The sequence below is a fragment of the Telmatherina bonti genome, assembly GCF_933228915.1.
Source record: "Telmatherina bonti genome assembly, chromosome: 16".
Classification (NCBI taxonomy): Eukaryota; Metazoa; Chordata; class Actinopteri; order Atheriniformes; family Telmatherinidae; genus Telmatherina; species Telmatherina bonti.
This window is the reverse complement of record NC_136614.1, coordinates 24,947,875-24,971,205: the sequence shown is the minus strand read 5'-3', so window position 1 is coordinate 24,971,205 and position 23,331 is coordinate 24,947,875. Positions and strand designations below refer to the sequence as shown.

At 38.4% G+C, this 23,331-nt stretch overlaps 2 protein-coding genes across 2 annotated transcripts; one reads left to right on the top strand and one right to left on the bottom strand.

The window, feature by feature from the left end:
* The first annotated feature begins 2,458 nt into the window (after positions 1-2,458).
* On the top strand, positions 2,459-5,195 carry ccn2a (cellular communication network factor 2a). The gene is made up of 5 exons (XM_079256045.1): positions 2,459-2,712; positions 2,921-3,137; positions 3,264-3,515; positions 3,622-3,833; positions 3,935-5,195. The coding sequence occupies exons 1-5, from the start codon at positions 2,653-2,655 to the stop codon at positions 4,229-4,231; spliced, it is 1,038 nt and encodes a 345-aa protein (XP_079112171.1). The 5' UTR covers positions 2,459-2,652; the 3' UTR covers positions 4,232-5,195.
* A 2,345-nt stretch (positions 5,196-7,540) lies between these two features.
* On the bottom strand, positions 7,541-14,092 carry LOC306767211 (uncharacterized protein; the record flags this gene model as incomplete). Its single annotated transcript, XM_079255135.1, has 8 exons — positions 7,541-7,624; positions 8,643-9,076; positions 9,747-10,031; positions 10,458-10,544; positions 10,660-10,728; positions 12,947-13,040; positions 13,692-13,741; positions 14,047-14,092. 8 exons carry the CDS (start codon positions 14,090-14,092, stop codon positions 7,541-7,543), a joined length of 1,149 nt encoding a protein of 382 aa, XP_079111261.1.
* Positions 14,093-23,331: the final 9,239 nt, after the last annotated feature.

The window sequence follows — 23,331 nt, the reverse complement described above, 5'->3', positions numbered from 1 at the left end:
CCGCCTTTCATAAGAGTCTAGCCTGGTGTGTGATCCCCCTTTTTTTTTTAAAGAAAAAAAAAAAACACAAACCTCGGTCTAGCCTTTTTCCTGCAAACCTCCACTTTAGGTTTGATGTAGTAAAATAAGCCTGGCCAGAGACAGGGCACACCTGGCCTTTCAAGTCCATCACAGACTAAACCTCATTAAGCAGGTGTGAAGGCAAAGAACAAGCTAGTTCTCGTCAGCTCTGCTCAGCGCACCTTCATGGGCCAGGCAGCACTTTCACTGATGTTGACTCAGGTTTTTTAATCATCATTCAACCCGACTCAGTCTCAGCAGAATCAAGATGTCGTGTTTGATGTGAGATACAATCTCCAGTCTTTCAAGTGAACCTAAAAAAGAGTTGCTTTTTCCCAGACATAAGGAAAGCAGTCCACTTTTCACATCAGCTAGCAATCATTTGGGAAACTAAAAACATTTGTCTTTAGTCTGTTACCTCAGTTGCTATACAGGGATAAAAGACAGTCTTAAAATAAATATACCACACTTTCGTTTAAATTACTCGCATACTATTGTATATTTAGGTCATGTTTACAAATCAGAACTGATTTTCAAACATTTTACCTCAAATAAAGTTAAAATGAAATGAAATAGAATGTAATATAAATTCAAATTAAAATAAAGAGTGTGATCTTAGTTTACTTTTTATGTACTTATGATATTCTATGAGTACTAATGAGTTTTAAAAATGGTAAAGGTACATTAAGCATGTCTGAACTTGAGCTGTGTGAAAAAAATTTGATATTAAATGCAAATAAACTTATATGTACAGGCATGATGGAAACCTTATGTTCTTTAAGTTTACTGAGCACATACATTAAAAGTACTTTCCTTAATCAAAAAATAGCGTAGAAGTACAGTATGGAACTACTGCAGAACTTACGGTACTTCACATATTGTATAGTTTATAGTATACTTAAATGATCGTGTAAACTGTTTGCCCAAAGTTTACAACTTTTATGCTTTAAGTACACTTAAAGATATTCTCTAGTTTCATAAAGTAAAACAAGGGCATATGTGGTTGTAATAAATACTGAAATAGTACATTACAAGATGCAATGTATCGTTGGTTGGGTTATAGTTTTTAGCTTTGGAAACTCTCATCACAATAAATGTTCCTCCAGTACTCATAAAATATATGAATGTATGTAATCAGCCTCAAGGTGGCGCACATCTTTGTGTGAGCCCTAATCTGAATAAAATACAGAAGGTTGTGCAGAAAGAGAATCCAATATGAAACCTTTGTTAAATCAATGAATCAAAACTTCAAGGTCTTGGAGATTAGGTGAACCCTGAAGGGAACAGCCAAAGGAAAAGTAGTCGGAGAAACTTCATAATGTTCTTCTACCTATTACATACAGGCTTTGTTGCTCCAAATCACTGACAAATGTTTCATACCCAGGAGTTAAAACAGCCACATCACAGAGTGTCTTTACATGGATGTAACTTTAAAGGGCAATGTGGGCAGTTTTGTGACATCTAGTGGTTAACTTACATATTGCAACTTCATGAATCTTCCCACCTCCTTCCCCTTATCCCCCCCCAAAAAAATGTTGTCAATCACAACATATTTTGTATCACATTAATAAGCATTTGCGCTCATAATGCCTCCCTTATGTCGAAGAGATCATAATGTTCTCTCGATTTGTTTAAATGATGAAAAGTCAGCGCAGAAAAATGCAACTGCACTTTCCCAGACATAACCACACAAGGACAGAATAAAAAGTTACAAGACAACAGTTTCCAAGTTCTTGAGCTGGAATGAGCACCTTGATAGAAAACCAGTTTAAGTTAATGACTCCAATGATTTCCTTTCTCTAACCGCTCACTGCTAATTTACCAAAGTACAAACTGTCTGTGCTGCTTTGAAGCCAAGGCTGTGGAACGCTGAAAGTCTGAAACACCTGTTATACATCAGTCTATTTATTTCATGATTGTTTGCATCTGAATGAGCTTCCACCTTGTTGTTGTTGTTGTTGTTTTTAACTGTTCCTCTTTCAAGTGAAGTTATTTGTGGCTTTACTTTTGAGCTGCTCTCTCTTTTCCTTGTCTTTCCTTCTTTTCTTTTTTTTAAAATTAATATTTATAGGTACTGGTTGTCTGTTTGTGAAGTCAGTCTTCAGGAATTCTCAGTGTGGGGTCCCGGGTCTCTAACCAGACTTAACCTCCCATTCCAGATGAAAGCCACTCTGAGAGAGACAGTGTTGTTTGGCCGAGCAGTAGAGCCTTGCCTTCAGACGGCAGGAATGCGGGATGTCTGGAGTGGGGGTCAGGAAGCGAGGAAAGAATGCCAAGTATGTCCATGTTTGTCCAGGGCTGGCTCTCCATTCAGCCCCCAGTGACGTCCTGTGAGGGCCAGCGAGTATAAAGGGAACTCGACTCTGCAGTCAGAACTCAGATCCACTCTTCTACTGAAGCTAAACTCTAGCTTACACCAAGAAAGGAAAGAAAACATCGTGACCAGAGCAGCAGACTGAAACTCTCAGACAAACGACACAAGAGATCAACTTGATCAGAAGAAGTTTTCAAGCTCAAACTCCGAGACTAAGAGAAGACTTCCAGCACGAAGGTTTTGAAAGAATCTGAATTTATTAGCAAAGACTAGAAAAGATGTCTGCTGGGATGAAGACTATCTTGCTGCCTCTGCTATGTGTCCTGTTCTCATACATGGTAAGTCAATACATTTTTTATGTTTGCTTTATCGTAATTTATATCATGTCTGTCTTAAATTGTAATGTTTATTCTTTAACTTTGCATTTGCCAAATCATAAAGCTTCATTTTGAATAATCTTGTGTTATCAAATATGTGGCCAGTATCTCTACATACAGTACACCATGTTTACATAATATTTACCCAAATATGTGTTTCTGTTTTCAGGCTGCAGGTCAGGAGTGCAATGGTCAATGTTCGTGCCCCTCCATGCCTCCTCAGTGCCCCCCGGGAGTCAGCCTTGTGCTGGACGGCTGTGGCTGCTGCAGGGTGTGTGCCAAACAAATGGGAGAGCTCTGCACTGAAAAAGATGTCTGTGACCCACACAAAGGCCTCTCATGTGATTTCGGTGCCCCCATTAACAGACGCATAGGCGTGTGCACAGGTGAGCTGCTGATTGCTGGAACTTTCCTACAGCTTTTTTTCCCTACATCAACTTATTTGTCTCCCATAAATATCTTCAATATACGAGTCAAATTAAGACATCTCTCTTGTAATTTGTGCCCCACAGCTCAAGAGGGAGCCACCTGTGTTTTTGGTGGTATAGTGTACAAGAGTGGAGAAACGTTCCAGAGCAGCTGCAAGTACCAGTGTACGTGTCTGGATGGAGCAGTGGGCTGTGTCCCACTTTGCTCCATGGACATCCGGCTGCCCAGTCCAGACTGCCCCATGCCAAGGCGTGTCAAAGTACCTGGAAAGTGCTGTGAGGAGTGGGAGTGTGATTCTCCTTACAAGAACACGTTTGTTGGCTCTGCTTTGCCTGGTGAGTTAGTATGTCTTAGCAACAAAGAAAGTTTCTTTTGATCCTTCTACAATGAGAAGTAATCAAGACTGTTTCTCTAACGGAGTGCTTCCTCCTGTGTTTATAGCATTCAGGGAAGAAGAGATTTATGGCCCAGATCCAAATATGATGAGGGAGAACTGCCTGGTTCAGACTACTGAGTGGAGCGCCTGCTCTAAGACCTGTGGCCTTGGGATCTCTACCAGGGTCACCAATGATAACCGAGACTGCCGTCTAGAAAAGCAGACCCGGCTGTGCATGGTGCGACCATGCGAGTCACAGCTGGAGCAAAGCATCAGGGTGAGTTCTAGTAGAAGAGCATTGTTTTGAAACTGCAGATATAATGTGATACCAGCAAATGGCAAAGAATGTCTGCTAAACTTGTTTCTGCTCTCCTGCAGAAAGGGAAAAAGTGCATCCGTACCCCAAGAGTGTCCAAGCCCATGAAGTTTGAGATCTCAGGCTGCACCACCACCAAGTCCTACAGGCCAAAGTTCTGTGGTGTCTGCCTGGATGGCCGCTGCTGCACCCCCCACAGGACCACCACCCTGCCCATGGAGTTCAAGTGTCCAGACGGGCAAGTCTTGAAGAAGCACATGATGTTCATCAAGTCCTGTGCCTGCCACTACAACTGTCCAGGGGAGAACGACATCTTTGAGTCCATGTATTACAAGAAGATGATAGGAGACATGGCGTGAGCTGCTGGGGGACAAAAACAGCTTATGACTTGAATAACAACAGGACTCCATCTCAATTTGCAGCTCAGTCCATATATTTTTGACTTTTTATTTCTGCCATGCTGTCATTGTAAAAGTAGCCCAGACACCAGTCTTGGTGTCTGTATGTCTTTTTTTGTTTTGTTTTGATGGCTGATAAGCCACATAGACTCAGACAGAGGGTTGCCTGGCAGCCCCAAGAGATTCCTGCACTATAACTTTTTTTTTGTTTATTCTTCTTGAATAATCTACTGTCAGGTTTCCACCCATTCCCCTTGAAATCCTTTTTATGTAGCCGTCCATTTTACTGTATGCATTTTTCCACCATATCTAAACGGTGACCACCTCTGTAAATGAGGTGTCTAATTAGTCTCCCCACCCTAAGTTCAGGACCAGACCTGTAAACTCATAGCAGCTGTAAAAGGGAGCATGCGGACAGCAAAGCAGTTTTTCACGGCCCAGATGGGTCTGAATATGTCCTTGTGTTTGTGTATGAATGTATGTGTGAGTGCATGTGTGTGTGAAAATGCCGGTCTGAATGTCAGCCTTATGTGTATGCTATTCACTCTGCTTTCAGAGTGGAGGAAAGGTCAGAGTTTCCGCCCAACACGAGGATGAGAAAGCAAGCAGCTTGCAGAGTTAGATATGGAGCACAGTGGGCTTTGCCATAGCACTGAGAAAAAGAAGTAAAAAAAAAAAACATGTGTTGACTATTACCAATTCAGGTCAGAAGAAAGGAACCAAGCATTTATTTTGTACAAGAGTAGAAGAACAGACTGGAAGAATTGAATTTCATTCCTTTTAAATTGTTGATATGTAAATTGTGTATATATTTGTACAGTTTAAATTAATTTTTAAAAAAAAAAGCCAAATTTGTTCTGTGCTTCAAAATGTATCCGTGATGTCTTGTTTGTCAACTGTATTTTTAAACTATTTTTTTGAGAAGTGTGACAAAAATGTTACATGTTTCACTTTGTAGCTGAAAATAAAATCTTATATTTTTTTATACAAATGGGTTTCCGGTCATTTTCTGTCCTCAACATTAAAGCACACAAGTTATCCTGAAATTCTTACAATAAAAACATTTGTTTTAATTTTGTTTATCTTTCTGGGAGGCAGAGGCCTCATATTACATACCTGCAACTGATAACTAAAAATGATTTCATTATTGTATGAGAAAACAATCGGTAACCCAGACACTATCAGCTGTGCAGCTAATGTGAAGCAAATGCACAAAGCAAGTTCATCATAAAGCCAAATACAAAAGACATATAATAATGCTGTCACAGACAAAGGAGTAACTTACAGTACAGCAAGGCACCTTCATGTAATGATCTTTAGTACAGTAGATTCTGCTCAGGACTTATGCAACTTCATTCACAGCTTTGCACTGCAAGCATTAACAAATCTGGACTTCTTCTACAACAAACGCCTGGATAAATACACAACTCTCGCCACTGCTTGTCAAACACGTTGAAGTACTGCTATAGATGGAGCTTATGTATTATTTTAGAGCGTTATTCTTTTAAATACATGATTAAAGAAACTGAACCTTACTTACAAAGAACAAAACGTTCCCTTTCGACTGTGGAGCCCTAAAAAAGCAGTTGAAGAGCATTTTTTCTGGTCTAATGTCGCCATCTGGTGCCCTTTCCATTCCAACATGAATATTTTACAACAGTTTAAAACACTGTAATGTTTACATTTATATTCAAGTTATAATGTTGATGGGGTTTATAAGGAAAGAGGTGAATCTACACAGTCCTTCTGACATCTGACACATGGTTGGAACAGCTTGTTGAACGGCATAAAGTTTTGTTTTACAGGCTGACACATGAAATGTTCAGAAAGCAGTTCAAAGGAACTGTTGTTGGTCAGTAACTCTGAGATACCTTATAAATTTGCTACAGAGCAATGCAAAATTACTTGCATGTATTTTTTTTTTTTTTAACATCGCTTGGCCTACTGTGTCACATAACTTGGCTTTGCATTTATTGTCATCTGGCTTTCCAGTACATCCAGATATAGTGTTCAATTTTTAACCACTTCCCATCTGTGGACACAGGAAGAAACTGGTTAAAAATTGACCAAAGCTGCCAAGTGAAGCTGAACTTTTGCACATCAGCTTTTCCTCTGCCCATATTGCACAAGAGCAGAAGCACTCCATTAACTGTAGACAGATCAAGGCAAGACCCATCAATATCAAAATACTTATTTCTTATTGAGATTAACTTTTCAGCAAATAAAATAAACACTATGGGGTCTTAACACTGATGCAACATCTGTGTGTAGAAATGTGTTGGAAGTGAATAGGTTTTGTAAACAACTGGTGTGTCACGCTGATGATTCATATATTCAGATTTTTCTTCTCTTTGCAGTGAGACGCTAGTTCACACTGAACTCTGTAAGCAGATTTATTTATTGTGAACTATGTGCATATAATACTTTTTTTTTAAAAAAATAACTGTTTAGCAAAATGTCTTTGATCTAATGGAAGCTTTGTAATGTAAAAAAAAAAAAAAAAGAAAAAGGATCAATTTCACAAGCTAAAGGGACCGTTAAACTATTGCACCTTTATTGGTATGCTGAATTTATTACAAATATTAATGTTATTTTACAGGCATTAAAATTATTTAAGGAAACAGAAATCTTCAGATTCATTTCATTTATTTTCTTACACAAATTCAGTACAATTTTAGCTTACAATCAAGTCATTTTTCTTCTAAAAATCTTTATTTATTGCCTTGGCTTGATTAGATTCAACTGCGTCAATCACAGGAGGCAAGCTTCTTCAACAGGCCTTCTTTTTCTTTAACTTTGTAATTAAATGAGTGTGCCAAAAAGAGCTTTGTACATGTTTACATGCCATTACTTTATAACCCCACCTTGATGGAGTGTGTATACCTGGATTAACCTCAACCTTTCACATGAATCAATGTTCAGTGTTAAAAGAATCAGAGAAGCAGAAAAGATGCATGTGCAGAAGTAGATAGATGATTGTCAGAGAACAAAAATGGAATCTGCATGTTTTCTAAATTCATGTGAATGCACAGCCCTTGTGCATCTGGAAGGTGTTAGTATGCACGTCTAGCTGCAATCTACGGTACGCTACTCTATGTGACAGACAGAATATCACATTAGAGGCTGCAGCGTTGTTGCATCCTCGAGAAACAGAGAAAGATTAAATCTTGTCACACATTCACACAATCTATCTGTGGAAACCAGGCATCTGGTGAAGCGGAGGAGGACGCAGAAAAAAGTTGCAAAGGTAAACTTGTGCAGCTCTCCTTCTCAGCCTTGTCGCAGCTCGTGGAGTTTCTGGGCAACATTTTCCAGCTCTGACTCTATGGCTGCAAGACTTTCAATTTCAGGCTCCTGAAAGTAAAGTGAGAGGAAAACGTATGAGGAAAAAAATACCAACAGAGCAAAGAATATGTGAGCTTCTTTCATACATTTCTGTTTGAGTTAGCAAGGACACACTATATTTGGAATAGTCTGTTTCAACCTCCACTGAAGAAGAGTTGTGCAACAGTTTACAGCAATGAAGGCCGTGTCAGTATAAATAAAATTTTCTGAACATGCTGCCAAGGCTGCAGAATTTTTATCCCATGGTAGTCTAACCATACAAATAATTCTACCTTCTCCTCCCTTACTAAATATATTTGGGCCTTGAGCTTGCAAACGAAACAATGAGCTAAAATTTCCCTTGTTATATAGATGAATTAACTCATGACAATCTGTCATAGTAATAATGCATATTTTGAATACTTTTTCTCTTCATCTCAGGGAATAATTTCAATATGTTAATAAAAGGTTAGATTAGTTCAGTGTCTTGTATAGGATAAAAATGGAGGAAGAAGCTGACAGGACTGTTTCTCAAATGTGTCTACAAGCAGCTCTAAAGTTCACAAATGAGCAGTTCACATGGTCTGTTTAGTCCTCTATGTATAGGGACAATAAGATTACACATATCATACAGCTTAATAAGTAATAAGCTTTAGTGTTCAAAGCATTGCCAACTGTTCTCTCTGTTTCCAGTCTTTTTATGCCAATCTAAACTAGCTGCCTCCTTTTGACAGCAAATTATGTTGCCCAAATATTTTCTGATTAAATGCTGTTGCTCTTTTTCATCAAACATGAACAAGCCAAACTATAATTCTGTATTCAAACTGAATGTTAAGTGCTGATCCTATCCTTGGAAAGGTTTTGATATCTTCAAGTGGAATCAGATAGTTATGGACCTCTATGACGTGCTTTGTGAAAATAGGGAAGAAGCAGCACATGAGAGCACTGAAACATGTAGGACTGTAAAGACATAAAAGCTTTCTGAAGAAATTGGTCTCTTGAAAAAAGATATTGATGCACTTCTTGTAAATGTAAGTGGAAAGAACACCTCTGACTTTCTGCTGGCGCTCCCTTCTTCCTCCATCCCCCTCTTCTCCTCCGGTACCCGACGAGCGATCATCTGCAGCTCCTTCTCTTCTGGACTTCTCTGAACACCTCTTTTCTTTTTTCTCTCATCATCCATCTCTTCCACCATGACCTCCTTTGAATGATGAGACACTTCATGCTGGCTGGCAAGCTGTTGCGCCTTTCCGTCTGCTTTCTTCTTCAAATGCAAAAACTTGGCCCTCTTGGCCCACTGTTTTAAGCTCTCTCTGCTCCCACTTTTACTTCCCTCCTCCTCCTCTTCTTCTTCTTCTTTGCTGATGGGTTTTTGTGAGAGAAGTGACGATCTTTTCTTTGTGTCCTCATCATCTTCCTCTTCAGACTTCCTTTTTTTCAATTTGTTTTTGGAAGCGTCTCTGTCTTCATCAAACCCATCACCTTTAAAAATAAAAGATAAAGAAAGAGGCAAGATCAGGGGCAGAACAGACTCCACCATCAGCAGGATTCCACTTCTTGTAATGAACAGTGTTCTTGCCAGCTGGCAGCATTGTCCCCAAGAGTGCTAGCTGTGCTTTATAGGAATTAATGGCATAACCGGGGCAATCAGAGGACTTGGCTTGGGTTTCATTTTGCAGGGATTGATCTGTGTATTTCACTGTATTTAGAAAATTCTGGATAACAAAGCTACATCTTAACCATAGTCTTATACTGAGCATGAGTTCCAGCTGTTACCATGTAAAATGGAGTTTCTTCATCAATTTTTGTGTGCTGTCACTATGTCAGCTATTATGCATGTGGCCCTCTTTCTAAGGGGGGGGGGGGGGGGGTGAAATTCATCATGCAGATGGAAGTACTTCCATCAATCAGCAAGTTGTGTGAAGGCAGGCAGTTCCATTTACAAGGCATTTTTATGCACCCATCTAAAAATTCCTCCATTCACCTTTAGTCAGTGTTATAGCTTTTAATTTGCTAAGACCTCCTTTATTTCTCGAGCAAAAATAAATCTAAGCTGAGTGGGTATTTATCAAGCTGTAAATCTGAGCAGCCATGTTTCATAACATTTCCATTAGCAGATACAATTTAAACATACTCAGACACGTCAACTTGCCTTTCTCATCCATGGTCTCCTTTTCTTGCGATAGCTCTGCAGAATTTGCACGTTTCTCATTATGTTCCTCTTCGTCTGCCTCTTCCTCTCTCTTTTCAGCCTCATCCTTCTCCTCATCTTTCTCTCTCTTTACTTGCACATCTTCAGCTTCGCTGTCTTCCTGCGACCCTCCATCTTCTTTGCTCTCATCTTTCTCTGCTCTTTCATCTCCATTTTCTGTCCTCTTCCTCTCGGATAGGATGGATCTTTCACCAGGGCCCCCTAAGGCCGCCAACATGGATTGATCTGAAAGCAGAGAGAGGCTAAAATTAAATTGACTTCAAGATTTTCTACTCCATCCAAAAGTCAGTGTTCACAAAAACCCATTAAAGATTATAACAGAAGCCAATCTGTCTCATAACAGGCAAATTTGGATGCTTATTAATGATGGAGCATCTGCACATCAACCATGTTTTAATGCAGACAAGGAGTCTTGCAGGGACTAAACAAGCCAGGTGTGTTTTCACGTTAAAGAACCTCAGTCTGGAAAAAAAAAAAACACATCAGCAGACTTTAAATCTCCTCAGCACTCTTTCCCCTGTTCTTTAGCGTTTGCTGAAAATGGAAAGTAAGGGGGGAAAAATCAAGTACTGTGATGCTGATTTTTGACAGCTTGCTTATTTGTTATTCCCAAAGAGTTTTTTGTGACAGTGAAACAGTGAAGAGACTCACCCCCAGAATCATCCGCATGCTGAAGGAACGGTGTCGTTGGAGCCGGTACGTCAGCTTTTCCCTGCAGCTTAGCTCTCTCCTGATCACCTTTAATTGGAAATTAGTTCCTCAAGCTTTGTACACACTCCATTGTCTTCATCTGCATGCACAAACATGCACATTCAGCACGCAAACAAACAGCTATGAGTAATTGGTGACTCACCTTGAGCAGCAATCTCCTGCAGCTCCCTCAGAAAGTTATGATGACGAAGGATGGCAACGAGCCGGTCATCTACACAAATGTAAAAAAAAATCAATAATTACCGTATTTCCAGAGTGTTTCAACTTTTCATCTCCCTACTTGGTTTGGTCATTGAAGACAAATTAAACAGGATTGTGGTGATGGCAGGCAAAGTTCTGGGAAAAGCTCTACTACTTCTTTTTAATATCTATAATGAGAGGACAAAGAGGAAAGCTGGAAGAAACCTGATGGATGATCACCTTGTGTCCTACCAGTCTGAATTCCTAAAGTCAGGAAGGAGATTTTGACTTCCTGTGGCAAAAGGTCCTTTCAGAATGTCTTTTATACCAAACACCATCAGCATCCTTAACTCATCAAAGTGACCAATCCACAGAAATTGACTCATTTGCTCTGTACTTCTTGTTTATGTTTTTAATGTTTTGGAGGAATTCGTATTTGTGCCTTTGCAGTACGATGAGGTGTGTGTAAGTTGTGATGCTGAGCTGAAAATTTTCCACTTCAGTGGAAGAGCTGGTGGCCATGTAGCTCAATAAAAAAAAAAGAAAAGGAACAGATGAAAAGCAATAAGGATCATGCAGGGGGTAAAATATCCAGGTGTGTGTGTGTTGTTTCCACTTCATGGTTTCAAAGGACTCAGCGATTTGCTTTGGTGGATTCATCAAAGTTAATAGCCGTGGAATTTACTGCTTTCAGAGCAAGTGCACAATTAATCATTTGGCTCATAGAGAATCCCCCAATGAATTACAGGAGCAGTGAGCACTGGACTTTCTGCTGACCTACAAACAGCTCTGCATACTGTGCACCGTGGCAGTAGCAAACAGCTCCTGTGCTGTTCTGTGCTCTTGTACAATTCTGCTGTGTCCCTTCTTTCTCTTCTCTCCCACTCTCCCTTATTTCCATCCATCTGGTGGTGTACAGTTTCCCTCACCCACATAGCGCCTGCTCAGAAGCAAACTCTGGACAAGTACTATTCTCATTGATTTTTCTTTCCAGCAAAGGACAGCATCAAGGTAAAACAATGGCCGTGTAACTGAATCGTCTTCACTGAGTGCTGCATCTTTTTACTCTGCATCAGGTTTTTTTTTCCAGTCATCACTGCACCAATTCACAAATCTTATAGTGGGAGCCGAGTATTTGATTTCTGTTTGAGTGTAACCATGATTATTTTTACTATAGTGTTACCCCTTTTCCAATTGAAGAAGAAAGGTAAAAAAAAAAAAATTGCTTTGGACATAAGAATATTGACAGAATCTAACATTTTCTCATTGTAAATAAAATTTTTAATTAGAACTGACTGTAACACTCATTGAAGTCAACAGTGGGGTTAACTACTTATTGTACAGTGTAAATAAATACCAGTTCCCTTCAGAGCTGGTATTTGCTTTCTAACAATGGAAAGTTTTTATGTCTGATTCTGAATAATGGACTATGTAAGTGTTTGGAGACATACAGCTATAAATGAAGCAAATCAACATGGATGCTGATTCAAAAATCTTTTTAAATGTGAAAAAATCTCCTTTAACAACATTAGTGATGTTGCTACATGAGTTTAAATGTTGCTTTGTTTTATGCTAACTTATCTACTGTTTACATTTGTTGTCATATGAAGATTTTTTTTTTTAAAGAATGTTGTTTCAGCTGAATAATAAGACTGTTTTGCATATTATGAGACAATAACTGTATTCAAGAGTTCAAGGGTTTTGCCAAGCAAATCTTTGTGGGAAAATATCTTGATATTCAAGATATTTAAAACGAGGTTGCATCAGTACCACATCATTAGAGGGAAATTTCCTATTTGATCAAACAACCCCTGTAACAATCTTTTTTTTTTTTTTTATTAAAGTTAAGTGTATGATGAGTGAAAATGTACATTAGTCTAAAATTCCTTCATAAATCCCACACATCCAGATTTCATGATATTGTACTAATATGATATACAGATTGCGCTGCTTTTGGGACATTCAGGAGTCCATACAGCTATTTTACCTCATCTGTTATTCTATTGTATATGGTATTGTTATATGTGTGTTAAATGGCAGCACAAAAAGAACCAGATTACTGGACATAGAACATTTTTGCAAGGAACATTGATTAAAGATGGATGAACATATAAAAGTCTTTGTAAATGTTTAGAATTATGCATTCCTACTGAACCAGTCTGATATTCTTTATGATACACCTCTAAGCCAAGTGTGATAACACTGCTTCTTTTCCATAAACCTTGAAAGACTATTCACTTTGTGCCCACCTGTCTTCAGTGTGACCAAACACTCCTGACTGACAGGCATGAGGTGTGGCCTCGATAACACATCTGCCAAAGCCTCCACAATGCATTTCATCACCTGAGAACACAATGAAGAGAAATTAAAGAAAAAAACTGTGGCCTTTTAAAACGTGTGCCTTAATGACTGAAAAGAAAAGAATTTATTCACCTTTAAAACTGTTTTAAACAAGTCAGTAACAAACCTCAAGCATATTAATAAAACATGATGCTCTTACAAAAGCAACGAACAAAGACTGGAATAAACATGTTTTTTTTCCTGCTCCTCTTTGGATGCAGCTCATTGCATTTCACAACTAATTCAAAGATATGAAAGTCCTCAGATGAGAGATCAAAATCAGTTCAGCTCCCTTTGCGCTTTCAGTGATAACCAATCCCCATCAACTGATTTTCACTCGTCTTCAAAAAGTGCTTTATCTGCATGCCATACCTTTCAATTACTAATTCGGCCATCTTTTGCACATTGTCCACATCTCCCATTATTCCTGTCCCCTTATTCTAGAACATACGCTCTCTTTTTCTTTGTGAAATTAATCCTGCCATGCCAAATCCCGTAGAGTCAAGGCTCTCAAATTGGTCTTCATTGATTTAAACATAGTCAAACTGACATAGTCCCCCAGTGGACAGGGTGCTTAAAGGTAAATAAAAGCATTGTTTATGTCCAGTCCTTCCTCATTTCTAATTAATACCAAAGAATAAATAAAAACCTTACCTCTACGTCCACATTCTCCAGCTGACTGGAAGTCACTGGCAATGACAGAACTGCAAGAGAAGCAAACAAATCAATGACATTCAGTTTTCTTGACAGATGTTTTATAATCCCCCCCAGCACTGCTGTTTTCACCTCCTTTTTTCAAACAAGCTTTTCTACTAAAAGCAGCGTTAGTAAGGGGACTGAGTGTGACTGAAGGTGACGGTGAACTCCCTCCATCCGCCGCTGCGTCTGAAGATGCGCTCGTCGCTGTCCTTGGTGCTGAAACCTTTGCAGCCACTTCTTGTGATGACGATTTTTTTTCTCTCCATCTGGTCACAACGCTTAACTTTAATGAGTTTTGAGGTTTTCTTACCGCAGCTGGTCAAAACGTTCAGAAGAAACAATCCTCTCCCGATCATGCTGGAAACAAGGCGAATTGAGCTCTCCAGGAATAAAACAAAACTGCGAAGCTTTTATCTAAAGGCTGGATTTTCCACCTTTGAAGAGAGGTTGCTGGATTACAGGTGCATTCTGAGGCAAACTTAGCCGCCTTTCGGTATTTCTGGAGAGCTAAATTTTCTGCTGCATCGGTGATCTGGCAGCCTCCGTCCTCCCCGGTTTCCTCAGCGAGACCTCGTCGTAACGGCGTCCGTTTTATACTGTGAGGTGGTGGGAAGGAAATGACATCATCCTGGGACAAACGGCAACCATCGTGTCTCATCATACCTATGTGGTTTGCAAGGCGTGAACAGGTTTAGTTCAGGTGAGGGTTAGTGTGTTTGCATCCGTGAGTTTTCTTTCTTTGTTTTGGCATTTATGTGCACATTTTGTCATTGAAAAGGGTGTTTCCATCCCATTGAAAACTCAGCTCAATTCAGCTTTATTTACATAGGGCCAGTTTAGATGAAAGTAACCTCAAGGTCCTTTCAAGGAGTCTAATTTAGTCTGATTCATTGTAGTCCAATTATACTTAATCCATAAAGACCCAGTCTATGAGAAAAAAAGAAGGTAGGATAAATACTTTAAAAAAAAAAAATTTAAAAAAAAATCCGATCTTTATTAGTCCCTTTAACAAAATGTAAAATAAAAAGTAACAAAATTATTCATTCATTCATTCATTTTCCGAACCGCTTTCCAATTCAGGGTCGCGGGGAAGCTGGAGCCTATCCCAGCCGGCTTTGGGCGACAGGCAGGGTACACCCTGGACAGCTCGCCAGTCCATCGCAGGTAACAAAATTATATTAGGGATATTTACCATTTATCACCATGTGATATGTCAAACATGTTTTAGCATAACCTTCTTCTTTCTGGTGTCTATTAAGGGCTAGAAGACAAGAATCAAATTGTGTTCCACAAGATTTTGTGCAAAGTTTATACCATAAAATGATGCCAAATGTCTAAGAGACTGTATATATCATATATGTCACACTGGGTTCCAGTGGGTTAAGACAAATAGGCTACATTGGCCTAAACGATCCATATTAATCCACTTTATGATAACTGTGTTTACACAAACCAAATAATAAAAAATAAACCTTTCAAGCAATGTAAACTAATGAATCCTTCAAATTCAGTACGGTATCCTAGTATGCATATGGTGGTGGGTGACAGTGGAGAAGAAACACAATGTAAGAGAAAGGAAAGCCCAGTCAGGCTCACAAAGGCTGATTCACTGTTTTGACCATGTGGGGTCGGAAGGACAGGAAATATGGATCAACAAGTACCACAAGTAAAAGGGACCTGCTGGGAGAGAAATAGTAAAAATCAATATTTATGACATGGATGACTGTGGGTCACCCCATTATGTCACAAATGCAAGCTTTTATTACAAAAAAAAAAAAAAAGACATGTTCGGTCCTGATCTTAAATGTAGGGAGGGTGTCTGCTTCCTGAACCCAAACTGGGAGCTGCTTCCATCAGAGAAAAGCCACTTAAATGATGGCTCTATATGTTCTATGTTTCTCAGAAACAACCACAAATAAACATGCAACCGGAGAGCAAAGTTTAGATTATGAAACTGTGAAATTTTTAGGACAGAGTTGACTTAGTTATATTTGAGTGGAACAACAGTTAGATTTATATTTTAGAAAATTGGGGGTCAAAATTATAAATTAAAATAGAAAACTTAGTTTTTGACAACTTAACTTGCAAATGTGAGTATTTCATCAATGTGCTCTAAATGTTTCAAGGGAAGAACCATTTTTCAGCTGTGGGCCAGTGGAAATTTCATGTTTTGGATTAGTTTTGCTGCCCCATGTTGCAAGTCCAGACAACATCAAAGAACACCTGGAAAAAATATGACAATCTGTCCAGAAGTTGACACTAAATATTAATATTAGCAGGGAAATAGTCCTGAACAGACAGTCAAATTCACAGATAAGAGGAACAATTGAAGTAGAAATATGAAATAGCCTTGTCAAAAGCCAGAAATGAAGCCTACATAAAGGTGGACAGTTTTACATCTAGAAGCACCTGCAAGATAAATGTGCAAATTTTGCACATTGCTAATGAGCATTTACACAACGTTTATTTAAAAAATGGCATCTGTTCATTTCAAGACAAAGCTGTCTTCTGAGGACAAAACTGTTCTTAAATTTTCACAAAACAATTTTATATTCATTAGAAATTTGTTAAATGAACAATAGAAAAACCTGATGTCCATGTAATGCCTTTTATAATGATAAAATGTACCATGTACAAAATCTATTCACACTAAAGTGGCTCTCCTCAAATTACCTTCAGATAAATTCTAACAAAACAGAAACTCTGATCATTGCCCCTGATAAAAAGATACCTATGATCAAAAACTATCTTGGTGCTCTGGGCTCGTCTGTGAAAACCAGTCTCAGAAACCTTGGGGTTGTGCTTGATCAGGCCATGTCTTTGGAGAGTCACACCCGACAACTGACCAAAAACGGTTTCTATCATCTAAGAAACATCTCTAAAGTAAGGAGGTTGTTGTCAAAATCAGATCTTGAAATGATCATCCATGCTTTCATCTCGAGTCGCATTGATTACTGTAACTCTGTTTTCACTTACTTAAATAAGACGACTCTAAATAAGCTTCAAATTGTGCAGAACTCTGCTGCCAGACTTTTGACAGGTGCAGCCAGAACAGCCCACATCACCCCTGTCTTGTCATGTCTTCATTGGCTTCCTGTTAAATTTCGCATAGATTTCAAAATTTTAGTGTTGACCTTTCGGGCGTTACATGGTCAGGCCCCTCAGTACATCACCGACTTACTTTGTCCATACTCCTCTGGACGCTCTCTTCGGTCTTCTGGCCAGAACCTCCTGAAGGTTCCAAAAGCTCGTTTTAAAACTCGTGGTGACCTGTCTTTCCAGTCTGTTGCTCCCAGACTCTGGAATGAGCGCCCTCTGTCCCTTCGTGTGCTTGACTCTGTGGACTCTTTTAAAATGCAGCTAAAGACTCTACTGTTTAGTAGAGCTTTTGGTGGATTTTTGGATGACTTTAATTCTGTTTCTTTTTTTTGTCGTTGATTGTGTTATTGTACCCATTTTTATGTACAGCACTTTGTGATTTTTCTGTGAAAAGCGCTTTATAAATAAACTTTACTTACTTACTTACTTACTAAAGGGTCCAAACTGAATGAATACAGATTGTATCTTTCTCTCCAACACAATGTGTGTTTTCATATGTGACAAAGATGTTTGTTATCAAACTGGATTTACTATTTAGCATCTTGCGATGGCCTTTGTGTGTTGCTAAGTGACAGTTTTTGAAAATTAGTTACATTGTCATTCAATGCCCATTTTGATCATGACAGGGGGCTGTTGATTAAATAAAATGGAAAGAAAAAACTGTAAATAACAAGACAGGATCACGTCTTTGGTTGTGTATTGAATAACAGAAACTACACACAATAAACACAGCCAACAACAAGAAATAAAAAGCCATACATATCTGTTATTAAGCAAGCATGACAGGATTAAAGGAAACATTATTGTAGGTGTGGACAGACCATTTCTGGGGTATTTAAGAGGTAAAACTTTAAATCAAGTTCAAAAGTCCACAACATACAATTAATGACATTAATGAGGGAAGCATCAGGGGCTTTCCAGCCTTGCAATAAACAGTCCAGTTGGGTTAACACTTTATGCCCCTTGCATTACATGACCCCTTCTTTTTGAGCGCTAAACCCTCCTGAATCAGTATTTAATTAGTCAATCAAATGTGTTTGAACTCAGCAGGAATAATTGCCTCAAACTTTGGAACACACACTTGTATTGCATTACTGTATCGCTGCAGACTTGTTCTAAATCTTGAACCCAGTCGGTTCCTTATTTATGCAACATTTATAAAGCAGGAGTGTTTGCAAATCATTGCATTAGTCTTTATCAGATGTGTTTGCACCCTCATCATAGGTGAGTGTGATGGTGGTTTTATTAAAAGTGGCTAAATGAATCAAGATAAATATATTTCTGAATTTAGTGTAACAGTCTTGTTATATAAGGGCTTCTCTGTTTATGAGGAGCAGATGGATAAACTGTGGAACAATCTAAAACTGTTTGCCCTCTTGTGCCTTTACAAGCGCTGACTCACAGGTGCACATGCACCCATGAGGCAATTCTCTCTTTTGTTGGCAACATATTCATTAAAATAAATGACAAAGAGGTTTCCAAGGTGGGGGCTGGACTGTTTGCCGCTTCGTGTTTCACCCTGCACCATCTATTGAGATCCCAAAGATCTCATTATGCTTTCAGACAGACTATAAAGAGCATTCGACGTCACACAGATCCATATTATCCTGCTGTATACTGGCCGTGGCTTTGTTTAAACATGAAGTGGGTTTCTTTTGCATGCAATAATAAGGTTATTATAAAATCTGACAGCCACAAGGACTGATTAAAATTCATCCTGTTGAAACATGCAAAAGCAGTAGTAGAAAATGTGGACATATGAAATATAAAGTGTAAAAGATTAATATTAAAACATCTTGCTGCAAATATGTTTACCTCACAGGGCAAGTTAAAGATAAACATCCTCCTTATGTACATGAAGTACATAATGAAAACATAATGGATGCTTTTCCTTTACGTTGAAGCGGTACATTTATCTTTGTTTTTTTTAGCTACACGTGTAACCTGAGTGGAGTTTAATATTGTCTCCACCTGTGTTTCCAATCATACAAATTATACAGTCAATCCACACTGCACAGTGTACTCTGTTTAACCAGAGAACACATGAATAGGACAGTCATCTGCAGAGTATCATTGAATACCGCTGCTATTTATGTTGAATATAATGCAGAAGGAAACAATGACTGAAATGCTTTGTGTTTTAGTAGCGTGTACAACTCTCTGGGTGTTCACTGCAGTGGTTTGCTTTCCATTTTACAGCACTCAGTGTATAATAACGCAGGTACCTGAGGACAGAGAAATGAAACTGGGCCAGCAGCAGCCTGGAGATCTGAGGAAAAGATGTGTGACTAAGTCATCTTCTGTTTAAAAAGTCAGAGCTGTCTGGGGAGATCTACTGTAGACGAGATGAACTACAAATTTCCATATTCAAATCAGTTCAAGGAGCTGATTAGAGCTCTGAGGATGCAAGATCTCAACAATGTATTTGTATATTAGAATCAATCCATGATTGCTAACTGTGTAAGTGAACAGAAATACTGATCGAACGTCCATGAAAACACTTGAAGTGAACAGACAAGGTCCAAATTGTTTATTATTTATGCACAAATTTCACATTAACAATTCAAAATAATTGTTTTCTACTTTTTTTTATTACAGTATCATATCTGCAATTTGTATATAGTAAAAATAGATAGATAAAAAAAAAACTTGAGCTGCACAAAGCAAGACTTTCCTTTGAAATATACTGAACATAAATGTCAGCAACCTGCCAAGTGTGGGAGAAACATGAAAGGTTGTCCCTTTAGCACAAGAGTTTTCCAACTTGACAATAATTTTAGAAAAGCTGGTCTCCCTGGGTTTATGAAGAAAATTGGTGTATTTTCTCCTTACAATGAGTAGTCATCGTTTGACAACCAATGACTGTAAGTCTCCACAAGCTCCATCGAAGTGAGTTGTTGAAAACTAAATATTTAGGTTGCAGCTCTGTGTGGCATCATCTACGTGTGTCCAGCTCTTTGAACTGCGTCCATGCTGCTCAGTTAGAACCACACATACTCAAAGCTGTAATGTGGTGAAATCTTGGCTTCTCATCATCTGCCTCAGTGAAAAGCAGTAGTGTTCTAGAAAACTGGATCAGCAAAGCGAAAGCTACTTAAATCCAAAATGTGTTAAAGCCAAATGGAGCAGCAGGAAGATGGCTGCCAGTGATGGTGCATCAGTCTGAAGAGGAGGGTGGCCTGACCTGGCTACTGGACGGGTGAAGATGTATGGGTGTTCCTGCAGACAGGACAAGAAATATATATATGCCATGTATTAAATACATTTGTTTAAAATCAAGGTACATATAAGGTGTGGAATTCTGCAAACCATTTTCCAAACACTGTAGTTTTTACTCCAATGACGAGAACTTTGACTTGCTACTATATTTAAATAGGTTACCTCACCAGCATTACATTTGTTGTTATTGTATAGTCATGATGGGGAGAGCTCCATAAATCTGATAAAAAAAAATGTATCTTCAATTTGTGGATGAATCTCAGAAAAACAGAAAAGGAATCCTCAACATAAAATAGCAAATATTTTAATTATTCAATGACTGATTGCACATAATGTTAAAAATATCAGGGAATATGAGGACACCTCTGTAAGAAAGGAACAAGGTCAAGAATGAGATACAACACTGAGAAGATTTCAGCATCTGTAAAGTTTCCATCAATGCTAAACATTTGTACAAGTCAACATCCAGTCTAATTCAGAGAAGTTCTTGCATATTTCAGCAAGAAAAACATGAACTGCTCACTGGATCTGGAACAGCTTGGTTTTGTAGTTGAAGAGTGTGGTCGCTAGCCTAACCTATTTTCAGTCCAGAGTTTTTATCTATTGAAAATATCTGACACATCATAAAACAAATAAAGAGTAAATAAGACCCTGTCTCGAGCAGCTGGAATCTTTTGTTAGAATAAAATGGGCCAAAATTTTTGTCCCAAAGATTTGTGTACTGGTCTCCTCAAATTTCCAGGCTTTCAAGGGGCTGTCATTAAAAATTAAGCATTCTTTTTTGTCTTCTCTTATATGTCTTCATATGTTAATTTATTTTCAAGACCACTTAATCAAAGTCAGGGTCACAACACAGAGGTAACGCCTTCTATGTTTTCTTGTGCAAAAGATTGTGGTTACACAACTTTAGATAATCATCACATTTATGTTCACCTTTTAAACACCTCTCACCTTTACTGGAACAAAGATTTTATGAATATAAGTTATACAGTTTAATTGACAGCTTTCTTTTTAAACTCAGATCCTGAAATCCAGAACATCCAGGGACCATATGCTGCTCTAGAATGACAACATAACCCCTCCAGACTTACCATAGGTGGACATATGAGACTGATGGGATCAGAGAAACTGCTCACAATCATCTTTCCTCCTTCAGGCTGAAACTGGAAGCAGGACACAGAATAAGAGGACATGTTGGTTGATTTTTTTTTTTTTTTCTTCTGTTACGTGAAGTCCAATAAATGAGGTAAAATACAGCATGTTGCAAGTTTTAGAGCAAAACAAAAAGAAAGTAAACATCCTTATGTGTTATTGCATGCTTGCATTGTAAAACTTCAGGCTGTAAACTATATTTTATTCCTTTGTGAGAACTGATGTTACATGACAATAAACTGATTTGTTGACTTGTAATGTAACTTCAACAGTCAGTGCAAGTGCTTGTTCACCATGTTGTTCCACAGGCCCTTGGCCAGCTCTTCATGTCCCTTCATGGTGAAGTGGAAGCAGTCGTGAGTGAAGAAGGCCATATCAATCTTCCCGTTCTGCTCAGACAAGTGAAACAGATTTTGTAGATTTACTGATGGGATGCGCTGCTGCTGACATGTGACTTGCATCTTAGCCCTGCCTTAGAAAAGCCAAAGGCTGCAGCTGTCACACTAGGAATCCTAATGATTCAGTCTTCACTGTGCAAAGTTTCACACTGACTCATCTCTTGAAAGCTGACACTTGTACCACACTGGTTGCATTTGGCTTTTGCAGAGAGAGAGAGAGAGATTACCGAGAGGCGGGGAGGGTCTGCGTGTTTCAGAAAAGGCTGGAGAACAACGGCAAAGTCTTGCCTGAAGAAACGGTCGCTGTACAGCAGTTTCTCAAGTCTTTTCTGTACAGAAACACATAGATCAAATGAATCATTCTGCCATTTCCTTAAATTTCAAATGAAAACATGCAGGGACAATACTATTCATATGCATTGTGTGTTTAATCAAAAGATCGTTTTTATAATGTTAGTCCTAAGCACGGTAATGGTACTTCACAGTTATAAGTGCAAAATTTAGATTTTTTTCTTTCTAAATGCAAGTGAAAAAAATTCTGTAATCACAATTGATGGAAGATAAAAAAAAAATAAATAAAAAAAAAGCTAACTTAATACAATAAAGAAATACATAACTCCTTTTGTTGTAGGACATTGTTGTAGTTTTCTGTCCATTTTCCACTTATTTGATTTCAGTTCTTCACACAAATAAAAAATCATTTTAGCAAAGTTCAGTTCTTTCTGAAGGCTGTCTCTCTGTCTCAGTCAGGACTGATAACTTTTAATGACTTCTTCTAGCCTTGGATTTATTTTGTTGTCTTTTGTCAGACAGTTCTTATGTGTTTGCCAAGTGAAAATGAAGCCAAAACCCTTGGATTTATTTTGTTGTCTTTTGTCAGACAGTTCTTATGTGTTTGCCAAGTGAAAATGAAGCCAAAACCCTTATCATAAATTTATCAAAAGCATAATTAATCTGTTTATAAAACAAAACAAAAACAAAACAAACAAAATAAAAAAAGCGCACATTTTCTGTCTGTAGAGCTGATTATAATTACCGGTAAGCTAAATGTGTGTGAATGATTGTGCTGGATGCAGATTTCTTTATTTAACTTTGTGCATGACATTTAATTTTTCTTGCAATATAAGGTACCTATTTTTTTTATTTTTTATTTTTTTATTTCTAGCAGGATGTTATGCATCTGTTGGGACATTATGCCACTATTCCCACAATGTCAATTAAATCAATAAAAAAAAGTAGTTAAAAAAATAAAACAAAACAAAATAGTCACAAAAATTCCAATAGTTCGTATAGGATGATAGTTATGTGAGCTTGTGTTTAGTTTTGTAAAGCGAATGAAATAACTGACACCTGAAACTCCAGATTGACCTCCACCAGCTCTCGTAGTTCAGGAGATTTGGCCACTGGCTCTATCAGGCACGAGCAAAAAGATCTAAAATCATAAGAATCAGATTAAACACATTCAGTGTCATAAAAATACATTTTAAGAGGAAGGAAGACCATGAAGCTCACATAGATGGGCTCACCGCTGGAGAAGACACCCCGGGGTGGGCTTCTGCACCTCCCTAAGCGTGTGCATGGGCAGGATCTGAACCACGTTGACGATCATACGGGGGACCTGAAGCGCGGCATGGAGAACTTGTTGGGAGCAATCCATAAATGTTAATTTCCTTGTCTTTTTTTTTTAATCTTACCTCATTCATGAGCATTTCCAGAGAAACAGCCAT